The following is a 15,310-nucleotide window of genomic DNA, read 5'->3' as shown; positions in this document are numbered from 1 at the left end:
TCATATAATTTTTTAGGTCCTTGGAGATGTTCAAAACCTGTCCGGACATAGGCTGGGGCTAGTGGCTCTTGGCGACCCAGCTTGAAAGGGGGATTGAACCAGACAAATTCCAGAGTCCCATCCAGCTTCAATAATTCTGTGATTCTGTGATTTCAAATTCCCAATGAATTCAATGGAATCAAAGTTATGCCACCCATAATCATATTTGTGAAAAGCCCTGGGAAGCATGGGAGAAAGCAATTACACACAATCTGAAAACAGGATAGGCATCCTGTTTCCTCAAACCTCCAAACCTTGAGAAAAATAACAGATTGTCAGGCTGACAGGTTTATTAGAGACCTGCAACTGGGTTATGTGCGAAGAACTGAACAGAGATTCTCACACTAAGTGTGTGAGTACTGTCTTAACTCTGCAAAAACAGATACATCTGCTCTCAGCTTGTGAGTCTCGCATTCATACATCACACACTTTAAAAAAAAAAAAATTAATCTCTTTGCACTACACCCCTGGGCAGTGGAATTTTGATTCCTCAGGGGTATCAAGGATATCTGTGCTAAAGGCAAAAGCATGATTAATCAGTAACCTGGACAGCATGCAGAATTTATGGCTTTTATAGCAAATGTCAGGTTGATGACCTGCAGTTACCCATGTTCTTGGACTTTCACACTTGCCCAGTGACCCATACTCTCACCCAGTCACATTGGTCACATTAGTAAACACATATATGCCCCTGTACCCTTCTGAAGACCCATTGGGAAGCACATGGGAAAAGAGCAAGTCACCAGCCACGACTGAGACATACCCTTCAGTGAAAAAGAGGTTTATGGACTGACACAAGATACTCCCAAGCACAATTATTTCAGGAGGACAGAGATCCAGAGTCCACATTTTCTCTTTCCTCTTCTGTGGCAAATACTTGGCTGAACAGAGATGGGCTGGAACAGCAGCACTTCCATTGGTTTTGTGTTCATCCTGGCTTTTGTCTCCATTTTGAAAACAGCAGATTTCTGGAACAGCAGCACTTCCATTGTTTTAGCGTTGATCCTGGCTTTTCTCTCCATTTTGAAAACAGCAGGTTTCTGGAACAATGACCGAAGACAGAACTTTCCTCCAGGTCCAAGACCATTACCTATAATTGGAAATCTTCTTTTGTTTGATTTGAAGAGACCCTACAGGACTTATCTAGAGGTACTCATTTTCTTTTCTGTTGGTCCTATCAACAAGCCCCATAGTCCAAGATGTCAGGCAATTTCTCCTATTGCACCCAATGTATTGCATCCATACATGAGCCTTTAGCCAGGGATCCAGAAATGGTTATTTGAGCAGAAAATGTTGAATGCAGCATGGTTTCCATACTGTAATATTTTGTCCAGGTTTCAGCCTTCAACAACTTTCAAAATAATAGCAAGCATCCACCTTATTTTTGTAGTAAATTTGAGAAAAAGACAACGGACTAAGGAATGATTGTGATACGTGGTGTAACCCTCTCCGTCTTCCACTGATTGATGTACCTGGAGCTGTAACTGCAGCATCTTGGCATTACTGATTTATCAATGTTCTCATCTCCTTTTCCTCTTTTCTTCCCCAGAACCTGAAGATATAACTATATACTCTTAATATTCAGTGCCAACCTTTGCCAAAATAATAAATATTTCCGTTTTCTTCTAGTGCTTACTTTACTTAGTTTTTTGCAGGGCTTTGGTGACTTTGAGAAGAGTTATATGAACCCCCTCCTTTCTTAGAGTTTTTTCTGCTTAGACATTAAAAGTACATATTTTCCCTGCTGATGATTTTGAAAGGGATATTTGCACCAACGAACCTCTATGGATGTTGTACCCACAAATCAAAAGACTGGCTAGATGCAATATCTGGAATATCACTGTAGCTCTCCTACACAGTCCAATTGTGTTGACAAAAGCAAGTTCCATCTGTTTTCAGGCCAGCAGAACAAACATGTGTCTGCTGTAATTCAGTGATTCCTTTCTGATGCCGGATACTGGCTCTCTGACTTGAGCACAATTCAGATGTGGGTGACTGCTCCTGTTTTTTCAGCTAGTTGTACTTGCTTACCACTTGCTGAACATTTTGCATCTTGATGCTTCTGTTTCTCTCTGCAAAGCCACTAGAAAATGAGTGCAGTCAGGAAACCCTTCTCCAGTAGTCAGAAGAATCAGGAACACTGAGTTACAGAAAAATAAATCTACCTGTACCAGCTAAAAAACAACATTGTCTCTGAGACAGATTCATGGTGCATATAATTATGTATAAAAAGCTTGAATGTGTCTAATGCTAAATCCTGGCCCAGAAACAAACTGATTTATTTCTAATAAAATAATGGTACCAAACATTTGAACAGGTTATTCAGGTGCAGCCTGTGCACAAAAGAAACACAATAGCATAGAACTGTCTGAAAGCATGAGTCAAACTGAATTTACAAGAGCTTCTGAGGGCAGACAGAACTCTCAGAGCAATCCTTTGCTGACTTGGGGTTTCAGCTGTTGATACTTCTGCTCAGTTTAGCACAATAGAACTCTTCTCCCAACTGTTCCATTTAGTCATTATCTACCACAATGTCTGGCACATTGCCATCATTTAAATCAAGTGTCTTTCCCTGTAGTCAGGAAAATATCTACCACGTGAGTAACCCAGAGGAAGGACTGAAAAATAAGCAGCACTGGAACGGGTGATGAATTTCTTTATAGGCTGTCAAAGTGGTAAATCACTGTTCTCTTTTCCTGACAGCTGTCCAGAAAATATGGTCCAGTCTTCAGTGTTCAGATGGGGTACAGGAAAGTTGTAGTGATTTCTGGCTATGAGACAGTGAAGGAAGCTCTCGTAAACCAGGCAGATGCATTTGCAGAGAGACCTAAAATCCCAGTCTTTGAAGATTTGACCAAAGGAAATGGTAAGTTTCTCTTATTCTTCCTTATCAGCTTCACCTGTTTGGTTTTTTTTTTTTATTTTCCCTATAGACAAAGCAGGAGCTGGGACAACACTTTGGATCAGAAATCACAAAAGGCATTGGAAACAGGGAGCAATTTCATTGACTTTAGCGCACTTATTCAACTTTGAAATTACTGACAGTGGCAACAAAACAACCATAACTCTAAAAAAAACTACAGCAACAGAAAATGGATATTGACACACTTTCAGGATCTAGAACAGGGCATCCTTGCCAGAGAAGCATTTCTAGCTCTCATGATATGGCTCTGAACTTGTAGGGTTTTGGGCTTATCACAGAACAACCTTTTCTGAAATTAGTATTCTACTGTTGCTCATCATTTCAGTGGTAAATAGTGCTTTTATATTCAGAATAGGACAATAGATTGCATGTAGCACATAGAGAACTGTGGATTTATTTTAAAAAGAGGAACACTGTAATGAGCTGCGTTTCAAAACAAGAATTTCAAACCCATAGTTGAGGTCATCAGTTAAATGATGTAACAATTTAAGTGAAAAAAGCTGATGGTGGAGGCTTTAAGATATTACTGAATTTTTTAAGACATTTGTTCCTACTTAATTTTTTTTCCTGCAGTCATCAGAGATCTTAGTTCAATTCCTCTTCCAAACTATGATGACCAGCAGTTTGAACTTGAATTTCCAATGTCCAATTTCTTTCAGTGACAAGTGTCTTTAAGGATATATATTCTTCTTAAGATTTGATTAAATAAACCTTAAATATTTATCCTTTGCTTGTGTAATGAACCTATTTCTGAGGATTGAAAATACTTAAGGCACAGTTGTGTGTTTTTCCTCATCTGGATGCAATTTGTTTTAAAAGTGACTGCTACTAAACAGCTCCATTGTATGTCTACAAAACTATTTAAAATCTTCTGCCACGTTGAAATGTTCTCTTGGTCTCAGGCGTTGTTTTTGCCCACGGTGAAAACTGGAAGGTGATGCGAAGGTTTACCCTCACAGCCTTACGAGACTTTGGGATGGGCAAAAAGGCCATTGAGGATCGAATCGTGGAGGAGTACGGGCACCTGGCAGACTCCATCGCCTCACAGGAAGGTGGGTGGGCTGTTCATTCTGCAAACCCATGGAATTACAGTCACAGAATGGTTTGAGTTCGAAGGGACCTTAAAGTTCATCCTGCTCCACCCTCTGCCATGGGCAGGGACACCTTCCCCTACCCAGGCTGCTCCCAGCCCTGTCCAGCCTGGCCTGGAACACTTCCAGGAGTGGAGCAGCCGCAGCTTCTCTGGGCAGCCAGTGCCAGGGCCTCACTACCTCTGAGGTTTTGTCCAAGTATGCAAAGGCTTTTTGAGCCTTTTCAAGTTCAGACCTTTTTAGGAAATGTACACCAGTTTGATGAATTTGGCTCCTCTGGCATTTTTGTGTCTTGATATGGTATTCTGACACTGGATAATAATCAATGATAGCAACCAACCATAACAAATAGCAATATTTAATAATAATTTTACATTTACAAATTACATCTCTTTATTACAATGTAATCAATTCTCTTGTTCCTTGTCCAGGAAATCCTGTTGATGCCAGCAAAATAATTAATGCAGCAGTTGCTAATATAATTGTGTCAATATTGCTTGGAAAACGATTTGACTACAAAGACTCCAGATTTGTGAGACTTGTAAATCTGACCAATGAAAATATGAGGCTTGCTGGGAAACCTCTGGTCACGGTAATGATTCACATGTTTATGTTGCTGTTCCACTGCACGCCAATAGCAATACTGGTTATAAGTTTCTTCTATTAAACAGGAAAATATGAGACTTTGAGAGATAATAGGTTTACAAAGCACTCTCTCAGACAAAAAAAGCCTTGAGAGAGAGTTTGGGAATCATGAAGTCAACAATCAAGACCCCAGTCTCTCAAAAACATATTTAAGATGGAGTTTGAAGAGTGCTTATGAGTGAAAAATACCTTCAGATACTTGCATGCAATGCTGCCACACCCTGGATTGATTTATATTTATCTAGGTTTTGAAAAAGAAAAAAAAAAAGTTAGTGGAAGAGCTGGCCAAAACAATAACAAAAGTTGCTGGTCAACATTTCCATCTGCCTGGTGGCAGCTTGAAGTTGTTTGAGCCTGACACCTACACTACTCTTGAAAATAGTCATTTGAGGCAAGATTTTTACATCTATTCAGTGGTCCTTGATGAATTTTCTACTACGAATTCATCCAGTCACTTTTTTTGTGTTCTAAAAAACAAAATATTTATCTTAACTTTTTGACTTTGTATTTGCAAGGAAGGCCAAATGTTGCTAATTTGTTTCTGTAGTGTTTTCAGAGCTCTGGCTGATAAACTCTAACAACTTCCACTCTTGTAGATGTACAATATCTTCCCATACCTTGGATTCCTCCTAAGGGCTAACAAGGCTCTCCTTCGAAACAGAGATGAATTCCATGATTTTGTAAGAGTTACTTTTGTGGAGCACCTCAAAAACCTGGACAAAAATGACCAAAGAAGTTTTATTGATGCCTTCCTGGTTAAACAGCAGGAGGTAACTGAGCATTTTCTTGCTGATTCCATCTTTTGTGGTTTTATGAGCACATTTGCAATTTTCTTTCAGTCCTTACAATTACAGCTGAATTTCTTTAGGGAAGCTGTCTTTGAGAAAATACATACTACAAAGTTGTAGAGTTGAACACATACTTCATGCTGTTGAAATTCCAACCTCTTTTAATCAGTGAACCTTTATCCTTTTTTTTTTTTTTTTTTTTTTTTCAGACTGTATAAATATATTTACCAAGGCTGCCTCTTTTTATCTGCTTTCTCTGTTGCCCCAGCTCTTCTGGCTCTTTTGAAAACATAACACATAACACTATGGAATCATTACCTGGGCTTTACTGGGACTTATTTTGGGTCTCTGATATGGCTGGGTTACCTTCCCATGGGGAAGGCAGCTCCCTTTGCAGATGGTCCCAGTAAATACAAAGATATGTCAGCACTCTGCTCCAGGCACAAGCCCAAAGCTCTTCCTTGTCTTTCACAATTTTTTAAAATGTAGGATTTATATCTTAGCAAATATTTATCTACATAAATTGCATTTTCACATGGAAAACTTTGAGTTTTCATCCTTTTATCTCAACGACTTTTTTCAGGAGAAATCCACTACCAATGGGTATTTCCATAATGGCAACTTGCTAAGCTTGGTGAGCAATTTGTTTACTGCTGGTGTTGAGACCATTTCCACCACACTAAACTGGGGCTTTCTGCTGATGCTAAAGTACCCTGAAATCCAGAGTAAGTGGTTTAATGATAGATACTGTTACAGTCAGGGAATTAGTGACCAAACAGGAACCTGGAGGATCAAGACATCTGTTAATAGGCCAAGTTGCAAAGAGCTGAGATTTCCAGCCAATTACTGCCTCTGTGTCCTCTGGTTCAGACCCAGTGAGGCTTGCACTGGTCAGCCAGCAGCAGAACACAGAGTTCATACAGGCCAGGCCCTCTGCTTGGGGAAATCTCATTAATTAGTAAGTAAAGAGCTGTCCTGTGTTGGTCAATGATTTTGTTCCAGGTTACCCTCAGAAACTGTCAATAAACCAAAGGCCTGTGCAGATGTTAAATGAACTGTACTGAGGCTTTGGGGACTTGAGAAGATTCATGGAATTGCCTTTGCCTGGCATCTCCATTCCAGCTGATGGTACAGGGTTGTTTAGAGTCAAATGGGATTTTAGAGACAACCCTTGGGCAGAACATGGATCTTTAGACAGAAGAGATGGCAGAAGAAAAGTCTTTAGGTTTCTTGTTGGTAAAGAATTAAACATGGTAGTCCTGTTCACCTCCTATTATTTCTGAAAGGAAAAAAAGATTTTGGGAGAATTTATTGTTTGTACTCCAGATCTATTATACTTGACATCAGTAAAGCACACTGTGTCTCAGGGGTGAATGAGTCCTTGCATCTTAGAGTAGATTCTTTCTTTAGAAAAGGTCCAAGAAGAGATAGAGCAAGTGATAGGGTCCAACCCCCCGCGGATCGAGCACCGAGCTCAGATGCCATACACAGATGCTGTCATCCATGAAATTCAGAGGTTTGCCAATATCCTGCCACTGGATTTGCCTCATGAGACTGCTGCAGATGTCACCCTCCAAGGCTATTTCATCCCCAAGGTGAGACGCCTACAGGATTGCTTAACATTTCTTCTTTCTGAATTTGTCTAGGAATTTATTCCTCTGTCCTATATTGCAGGGAACCTACATCATCCCTTTACTGACCTCAGTCCTGAAAGACCAGTCACAGTGGGAGAAACCAGACATGTTCTACCCTGAGCACTTCCTTGATGCCAATGGGAAATTTGTGAAGAAAGATGCTTTCATGCCTTTCTCAGCAGGTGCTTTCTCTTTTGCATTTACACAGAACACACAGCGAAGATGCTTCTGTGCACTCCTGCTTCATTTTTCCATGTCCCTTTTAAAAAGTCACAAAAAATGTCAGCTGGGTCAAGATTTCATATAGTATGATGATAAAAAAAAAGCCCAAATTCTGTGTAAAATCAAAGGAAAGAAGGGACTTGCCCATTGAGGTTTTCTCAGAATGTGACATTCACCTGAATTTACACACCTACACCATTTGCCATGGGAGATTCCAACTCTGCTCCTTTTCTGGCATTTCTTCTGCTTTGCAGGCTCTGTAATTGCTCTTTTTAAGTTCCCATACATCAGTCTCTGGCTAATTTATCTGGCATATCCACAACACTCTCCATTTTTTAATCAACCCTATTTTTATATTTTCAACTCTGTATGATCTTCAAATAAGATTTTTTTCTTGTCATACCAGCCAGTACACTGTAATTTCTTTTTTTCTTTTTAGAAGAATTTATGACACTTCCAGTTCCGAGGTCTTCTTTTCCAGACTTAAGTCTAGATGTCCCAGCTGAAAGCAGACCCAGGGAATGTCAGGTCTGGGCATTCCCTGGAGGACTTATTTCATATCACAGCCATGCAATAGCTCTCCATTTTCTCTCACACAGGAGTGTTAAAACCAAATTTTAGCTCAAGTTTTGTTAGTTCTGGCTTGAATCATCGTGCTATGAATAAGGCAGTTTACTAGCTACTGGATTTGACAGAACTTACATTTACAGCATTTTTGAATATCCATAGAATATCTCCTCCACCTGGCTTCTCAGTCCCACTCTGGCCAGCATTTGTGAATCTTCGAGGAATTTGCTGAAAAATTTTAGTATAAAAAATTGCCTCTGAGTTGACTAATAGACCTAAACTCTAGACTAAACCAGTTGGTTTGGGATCAAAAAATTCAGCCAAGTAGAAAAAAATTGTGAAAATGAAGTAAAAATTAAATTTTACTGAAAACTCAAGTTAAGGAATTCAGACTACATTTCCATACATTTCTCTCCAAATGCAAGCATTTAGACAAAGGAAAACAAAATCTATCACCAGCTGGCTTTAGTACCTCTGAAGATCAAATTTCCTCTCTGATAACTTGTACCCAAAAGACTTAAAATCTACTGTGTTCTTTATTCATACCTAGAATATAACATTCAAATGTTCTGGATTCCCACTGAAGCTGGATTTCCAGCTTTTCAGAGCTGGTAAAAGGGGTTTTTTTACTTCCAGTACTGGAGAAGCAGCTCACTGATTTTCCTGTGGTCCTTTTGCCTTTTGTTCCAGGGCGGAGGATCTGTGCTGGGGAGACTCTTGCCAAAATGGAGCTCTTCCTCTTCTTCACCAGTCTCCTGCAGAGGTTCAACTTCCTCCCTCCACCTGGAGTTTCCAGCTCAGACCTGGACCTCAGCCCTGCCATTTCATTTAATGTCATCCCCAAACCCTATAAAATGTGTGCTGTAGCACGTTCCTAGAACTACAATCCATTGTGTTTCTAAAATGTTTAAATCACTTTTCCATTACATCAGTCTTAATTCTTTGACCAAAACAATCCATATTTCAATTAAGGTTTCCAGCACTTCTAAACCAAAGTGGTGTTCTTTTATTTTTTATTTTTTGGGAGAGGGCAGAAATGGACCAGAACTGTGAAGTACCTGATGGCTCATGGATTAATCTCTTAGATCACCCAATCTTGGCTAAATAATACAGGCCTTCAGCTTTCCTGTTCTTGCTGCCATGTTCACTGTTTGTTGAAAGCATATCTCAAAAAATGCTCTCAAGTCCAGGTTTTTTCCAAAAGACACATCGGCTATGAAGCTGTGCTTAGGTTGTACAAGGAGATAAATGTGGAATGTTCAGAGTTTCAGGCTGTCAGAACAGAAGGGCTGTTTGACCTTGGCAGTCAGCTGGGTTAGAAGCTGGGCTGGATATCCTGACATTCCCCAGTGCCTCAGTGCAGCTTCTTCCCTTGGCTCTTCTCCCTACTCCATTTCCATATGCAAAGAAATCACAGTTCTGTACTTGTAGATCACTTCTGAGAAAAAAACCTTAAGCCAAGTTGATCTGAATCCAGAAGTTAAGATATTCCCTGAGCATTCATTAGATGGATAAACTCAGTACATAAAGCATACACACACAAGAGAATGTTTTACCTACTTAAAGACAAGGTTTGTCAAATTGAAGTTTCAGGTGCTCCCAGGTCAAATCACACAGCTGTGGTCACAGCTCCACACACACAGATCAACAGTGAACCTTCTGGAAGAAGCCTCAAATCTCATCAAAACCAATAATCTGATCATTCTGCAACTCTGTCCAAGAGTATCCACCGTCGAGCTAAGACCACCTCCTAAATGGCTGGATTTATGTTCCCTGGTTCATGTTACTCTGTTTATGTGTGCATGACAACCCCAAAGTAACATCCCTCACAGCCAGCCTATCATAAATCACTCAGTGTCAGGGAAAAAAATTAAAGTAAGTATGGCTTGCCTCTGTATCTATCCAGCACTGTAATGCAGAAGCTCATTCTTCAGTTACTATTTCAACCTACTTGTGTAGAAGCTGAATCTGACTCGTACTCACTGCCCTTCTCCATACTTTCTTTTCAAAATAAAAAACTTTCAAAAAGACAAAGGTCTCTATGTGGTTCAGGAAGTTCAAAACCCACACAGTAAATCACCCTTTATGAAAATCTTTACTTAACCTTTTCCCGGTGTGCAGGAAAATCTTTAACCCATGCTCTGGATTAAATTATTTTGGGGTAATGGTTATATCCGTAAATGCTCTCCTTGCCAAGTGATCACAAATTTCAGAAATACTTCTAAATAATTATATTCCTTCTCCTGTGATTCAGTATAAAGCAAGTACTTAGTCTGGTTTTCCTGATCCTACATGGTTTAGGCAATCCTGTGAGGAGCAGAGAGCTGGACCCAGAGATCCTTACAGGTTCATTCCAACTTGAGATATTCCATGATTCTAACTCCAGAGAGGCTTTCAAGCCCTCATAGAAGAGAGATAATTACCTTTTGTCTCATTAAGAGTAGCAGCAACTTGTTAACGGCAGAACAAGAGTTTATGAAGCAAGTCAGGGTAAAGAGCACTGCTATCTTTCAGCAGGTAATTTAACCTGAGAAAGTACTTTATGTAGCTTGATGTTGGTTTTTGTATTAAGTAATGAAAATGTAAAAGCAATTTTGTAAATTTGATAAAAATTATTCAATTTTCTTCAATTGAGGGTTTTTGTTAAAAAATAGTAAGACAGTTGAAAGTGGGATTTACAACTGAGTATTAGACAAGTTTATTTTTACTACATGTTTCAGGTTTAAACTCCCAAATAAAAACTACTGTTGTAGAAGACAACCTTCAGTAATTTAGAGATAAAGAAGTGCAAATAGAAAGGAATAGTTCCCTTATTCTGTAAAAACCCCCAAATAACTATTTCCCTCCCTTTTCCTAAGACAGGATATATCATCATTAGAAATCATCACAGGTTAAAAAAACCCCAAAAACCCTTGACAAGATGACTTAAACCACTTGAGTCCCAAAATGTATCTACACATTTATATACCAATGTTAATAGAAAATGTTTTAACAGAAATGCAGCAGTCACAACAAGAAGGCCATTAGGAAGAAAGCAGATTCCAAACTCAACACAGAGGCTCCACACACTTTGGCTTCTCAAAGCAAATCCACCTTCTCATAGGTCTTTTCAACAAGGGTTAGTAAGTTCTTCAAGTCAGCTGACTGCTGAATAGCATTCATATCCTTTAAAAGGTCCTTCTGATTCTTCACCTTCAAAATTTCCTCCTAAAGAAGATAAGAATCATAGACAACAAATAAAAAAACATGTTTCGTTGAGTGCAACAGGAATTTCACCTTCATGCAGCTACAGCTTAAACAAAAGAAGATTCACAGTCAGAGAACGAGTCTTCCCTCCAGCATTTATAGAAATATTTCAGAAATTGCAAGTTCCCTCAGGCCATAGGGTTTCTAGGAATAAAGCAGGTGATGTTTTAAATCATAAGATCACAGAATTGTTTGGGTTGGAAGGGACCTTTAAGATCAGCTTGTTCCAAGCCCCTGCCATGGGCAGGGAACACCTCTCACAGGGTTCCACTATCCCAGGCTGCTCAGAGCAGTATTCAACCTGGCCTTGAATACTTCCAGGGATAAGGAGGGTTTTTAGGGTTTAGTCCTGGTTTTAAAGCATAAGCATATCATTCTCAATGAAAAGAAAAAAAATGTAACATGGAAAATGAAAACCTATTCAAATTTTCTGAATTTTCATAATTGCCCCCTCTGGCAGAGGTTAAGGGATAAAAGCACATTCTGTTGCCTTCCTCCTCATAACCAAAGTATCTCTGAAAACATAAATATTTATTCCACCCTCACCTGCAAAGTGGGTGCCTGCAAACTGCGCTTGGGGAGTTCTGGAAGCTGGAGTTCTCCACTGCCATTTTCCTGGAATACCTAGAAAAAGTAGAGAATGAAAAACACTATCCAAACCCCCAAATATCAGACACACAAGCAGGAAAATAACATGTTTGTCATTATCCAACTTCTGAAACTAAACTTAATTCTGCAGCTGAAGTTAGAAAGATTAAGAAAATCCATTCCCAAAAGCACGAGGCCTTCCTTAAATGACACTGCCTGAGAAACAGCTTGTTTGAGAAAGCTCTGGAAGTCAGCCCATTCCTCAAGGTTATGGGAGTACACAAGTATTTATTTTATATATTTATTCATAGTTATTTATTATTTTATACCTTCCTGGCATCTTTTTCATCTTTCTCTAACTGGTTCTTGAGCACCTGGATTTTGTGCTGCAGCTGCTGTATATTTTCCTCAATGCGCTCCGCTGATCGCACTACTTCAGTTATTTCGTCCTAAAACAAAACAAACACAAAACCAGAAGAAAATTTACTTTAGAGATGGTGAATCTTTCCCACAGAACACATTGAGTCACTGACAAAATGTCCAAAAAGAGACAGTGCTTTGCAGCAAAAGTGGCTGATGATGATGAACACTGGACACTCCACAACAGCTCAGGCACAGGCAGCAGTGTGATAAGGTTATTTTTTCCCTTCCCTGCTTTTCATACCTGCAGTTGTACCAAAGACTCCTCATTTGTCTCAAGCATTTCTTTCTCTGCCATTTGAAGGCTCAGGATATTCTTCAGGTTGCCCAGCTTCTCTGGAGGAACATTTAAATTCTTGAAACTTCTCAGCACCCTTCAATTACAGAAAAAGGAAAGTGTGACTTGTTTGGAGTTCTTTGCAAAGCAAAAAGAAAATTCTGGGGAAAAACTAATCTCACTATAGTTTTAAATTTAACTGCTGCCAGTGAAGTAAATGACTGCAGCAGGAAAGAGAAACTGCCTTGAATTGTCTTCCAAAATCATGTGGAATAGGTGTCCAAGGAAAGAACCAGGAACAAGAAATCCCAAAATTCTCATGTTTGCTATTGCACTGACTTTGTGTGGTTTATATTCCACTGGCCTCTACACTCCCTGACTGTAAACTGACATTAATTAATATTGTCCTAATATTTTCCCAGTGCTGACCCTTCTACTTTTCAAAGTTCTAAGAGGAGAATTCACAACTGCTTCCAAATGATGATCATTTTAGTAAAACCTGGAAATTATTTTATGAAACATGATATATAGCTTTCTCTATATATCTAAATCTAAACACTTATATACATATATATATATATGTAGGTATGTATGACAGAGTAGAGTTTTAGTTCACCCTCAAAGTATGGTACAAAACAACTGGGTAGAAGAAATCTTTTCTCTCCCTTTTTCCTTTAATGTATAATTTCTTACTTGTTTTTCAGGACATTGAGGTGCTTCTGAACATCATCTTTTCCCTCCCTCTGTTGGGACAAAACAGATCTGGAAGGAAAATACAGGCAGAATTTCCGTCACGAAGTGTGCAAGCACAGAAAACACATCAAAAAACACATTGACTTCCAGTGCAAGTAATACTATGATTTTTACTTTGTTCCTTGAGGAAATAAAGAGGAACCATCAGGATATTTGGCACTTACAGTACTACTGAATCCACTATACTTTCCAGGAACAGCCTACTGTTCTCTGAGAGAGGCTGCCAAGATCTTATTGTAGCACTGGACAGCTTCACCTTTTTTGAAGAACCATTTTCTCCTGTTATCACAAAGGAAAAAAGAGAAATATGACTTATCAAACCTGGACAGAGAGCTTTGTGACTCAGTTCAGTCAGACTGCAGTCAAAGGTGTAAAACACTTCAGATTTAAGACGAAAGAACAGGACCTTACCTGCAGGGGAATAGTCCTTCAGTTCCTTAACTCCCCTTTTGCCTTTCTGAGGGACCTGCTGAAGGGAAAAATTTACAGCAAATGTGGTAATTTTGGGACATCCTCTGCTGTGCAATCACTCATCTACTTCTCTGAACTCACTATGCCAGTGTCTGACAAAAGTCTTTGAGCACAAAAAAAAAAAAACCAAAAAGCTTTACTGAAGACTGCTCAAAAGAGCTCTTCACACTGGGTATTTCCTCAAGAGGACTATTCTTAGTTGATAAACTATTCACTATAAATTCCAATTTAAAAAATGGGGAAAAATACTCTTTCCCCTTGCCCCCACCTTCAGTTACTTTTCTACATGTTTGATCCAAAATAATGAATACCTGTCTTTTTTGACCTTGTTTTCTTCCTTGTTCATCTGCTCTCTTTTTTTTGCTAGAAGTCCCTTGTTGATTTTGTGATTTAAAAGCATTTTTTGCTGATTTCCCACCACTTGGTGTCCCCATTTTATTGGAAGATGTGTGGCGGGGTTTCATTATCTGTAAACCAATGGGAATAGGAGGAAACAAAGACAAAATTAAAATCCAGCAATTATAACCCATATAATGCAAATCATACCTTAAAAAAAAAAAAAAAAAAAAAGAAATTGGGCTCAACCCAATAAGCCCCAAATGAGCCTAAATGAGATGAAATGTTTGAATATTTGCTAACCTAGAGCTCAAATCCTGTAAATTTACCTAAATGTAGAACCACTAAAAAAGCATCCCCATTTGGAGGACGCCTCTGCCCATGGCCAGGAGTTGTAAATAGATGATCTTTAAGGTCTCCTCCAACCCAAACCATTCTGTGACTTATCTTTCTAATTTTCAGTGGAGTCATCCAATTACCAGAACTTTTTACCTTAGCACATAAGCACAGTGGTCTCTGATGCAGTTTAAATCTAGTTTTTCTTACTATAGAGACAGAGGAAAAAGCTGTCACACAGAAGGGAGTAGCCACAAACCCAGCACCCTTCTCGTCTCTCAAGCACCACAATTCGGATTTATTCAGCTTTTCACTCACTCCCTCAGGCCGCCCTTTCCTCACTCAGGTCCTGTCTCTCCTCACCAGGCAAGTGTCGAAATTGACAGCAGACAAACAAGCCCCAGCAGGGTTACTGAGGCCTAAAACAGGTAAATAAACCATATGGCAGGTAAACAAACTCCACATCAGCTAAATAAACCCTAAAACAAGCAAATAAGCCCTGCATGTTCCCTCCTTCCTAACTACCCATGTTGTGGGACAGCTTTCACAGCGGACCGCAAATGAGATATGGACTACAACTCCCGGCATGCATCGCTCCCCACCGTCGCAGACCACCTTCTACTTTATCGCAGTGCATGCTGGGAGTTGTAGTCGTCACCCATATGCCCTCACATCCCCAGACTCCCGCTCCCCAGTGCTGTCGGATAGCATAATGGACAACATCTCCACAAAGCCCTTCCTCTCCTCCCGGCTCATGTCGCCCCAAGCCTCACCTTCCCGGCGCTGCGTCCCCCTCCTCAGCGCTACCGCCGGTCCCGCCTCAGCCCGCCGGGACGTTACCAAACAAACCCGCTCTTCCCGCGGCGCACGCGCAACGCCGCTCCCGCCCACCGCGCGTGCGCGGGGGTCGCGCGCTGACGGAGGGGCCGGTGACAGGTAATGGGGGGATCCCATCCCTGTCCCGATCCCGATCC

At 40.0% G+C, this 15,310-nt stretch overlaps 2 protein-coding genes across 5 annotated transcripts; one reads left to right on the top strand and one right to left on the bottom strand.

The window, feature by feature from the left end:
* Nucleotides 1–930: 930 nt before the first annotated feature.
* Nucleotides 931–10,044, top strand: LOC121360757 (cytochrome P450 2K6-like). Its single transcript, XM_041480831.1, has 9 exons — nucleotides 931–1,188; nucleotides 2,743–2,905; nucleotides 3,865–4,014; nucleotides 4,485–4,645; nucleotides 5,295–5,468; nucleotides 6,070–6,211; nucleotides 6,897–7,081; nucleotides 7,161–7,302; nucleotides 8,600–10,044. The coding sequence occupies exons 1-9, from the start codon at nucleotides 931–933 to the stop codon at nucleotides 8,785–8,787; spliced, it is 1,563 nt and encodes a 520-aa protein (XP_041336765.1). The 3' UTR covers nucleotides 8,788–10,044.
* A 549-nt stretch (nucleotides 10,045–10,593) lies between these two features.
* Nucleotides 10,594–15,261, bottom strand: CENPQ (centromere protein Q). Of its 4 annotated transcripts, none has more exons than XM_041480894.1 (9): nucleotides 15,110–15,261; nucleotides 13,976–14,131; nucleotides 13,605–13,662; nucleotides 13,358–13,472; nucleotides 13,134–13,202; nucleotides 12,408–12,537; nucleotides 12,073–12,192; nucleotides 11,702–11,779; nucleotides 10,594–11,116 (listed from the first exon to the last, which is right to left on the bottom strand). In XM_041480894.1, exons 2-9 carry the CDS (start codon nucleotides 14,126–14,128, stop codon nucleotides 10,988–10,990), a joined length of 852 nt encoding a protein of 283 aa, XP_041336828.1. In that variant the 5' UTR covers nucleotides 14,129–14,131; nucleotides 15,110–15,261; the 3' UTR covers nucleotides 10,594–10,987. The 4 variants fall into 4 exon arrangements, with proteins under 4 accessions (XP_041336828.1, XP_041336831.1, XP_041336830.1 ...); XM_041480897.1 differs by having other exon boundaries at nucleotides 13,605–13,659; XM_041480896.1 differs by lacking the exon at nucleotides 15,110–15,261 and adding an exon at nucleotides 14,949–15,064.
* Nucleotides 15,262–15,310: the final 49 nt, after the last annotated feature.

The sequence above is a fragment of the Pyrgilauda ruficollis genome, unplaced genomic scaffold, assembly GCF_017590135.1.
Source record: "Pyrgilauda ruficollis isolate IOZ18807 unplaced genomic scaffold, ASM1759013v1 scaffold54, whole genome shotgun sequence".
Classification (NCBI taxonomy): domain Eukaryota; kingdom Metazoa; phylum Chordata; class Aves; order Passeriformes; family Passeridae; genus Pyrgilauda; species Pyrgilauda ruficollis.
The sequence above is the reverse complement of the archived record's forward strand: the minus strand, read 5'-3'. Positions and strand labels throughout refer to the sequence as shown.

Bases quoted from the DNA above. Each gene is read 5' to 3' on its own strand.
- LOC121360757 (XM_041480831.1), top strand. From the start codon at position 931: ATGGGCTGGAACAGCAGCACTTCCATTGGTTTTGTGTTCATCCTGGCT. The intron at 1,189-2,742 runs GTACTCATTTTC...TTTTCCTGACAG, and splicing joins CCTACAGGACTTATCTAGAG to CTGTCCAGAAAATATGGTCC. The intron at 4,646-5,294 runs GTAATGATTCAC...CCACTCTTGTAG, and splicing joins CTGGGAAACCTCTGGTCACG to ATGTACAATATCTTCCCATA.
- CENPQ (XM_041480894.1), bottom strand. From the start codon at position 14,128: ATGAAACCCCGCCACACATCTTCCAATAAAATGGGGACACCAAGTGGT. The intron at 13,663-13,975 runs GTATTCATTATT...TTTTCCCTTCAG, and splicing joins AACAAGGTCAAAAAAGACAG to CAGGTCCCTCAGAAAGGCAA. The intron at 11,117-11,701 runs GTGAGGGTGGAA...TATCTTCTTTAG, and splicing joins TGCAGGCACCCACTTTGCAG to GAGGAAATTTTGAAGGTGAA.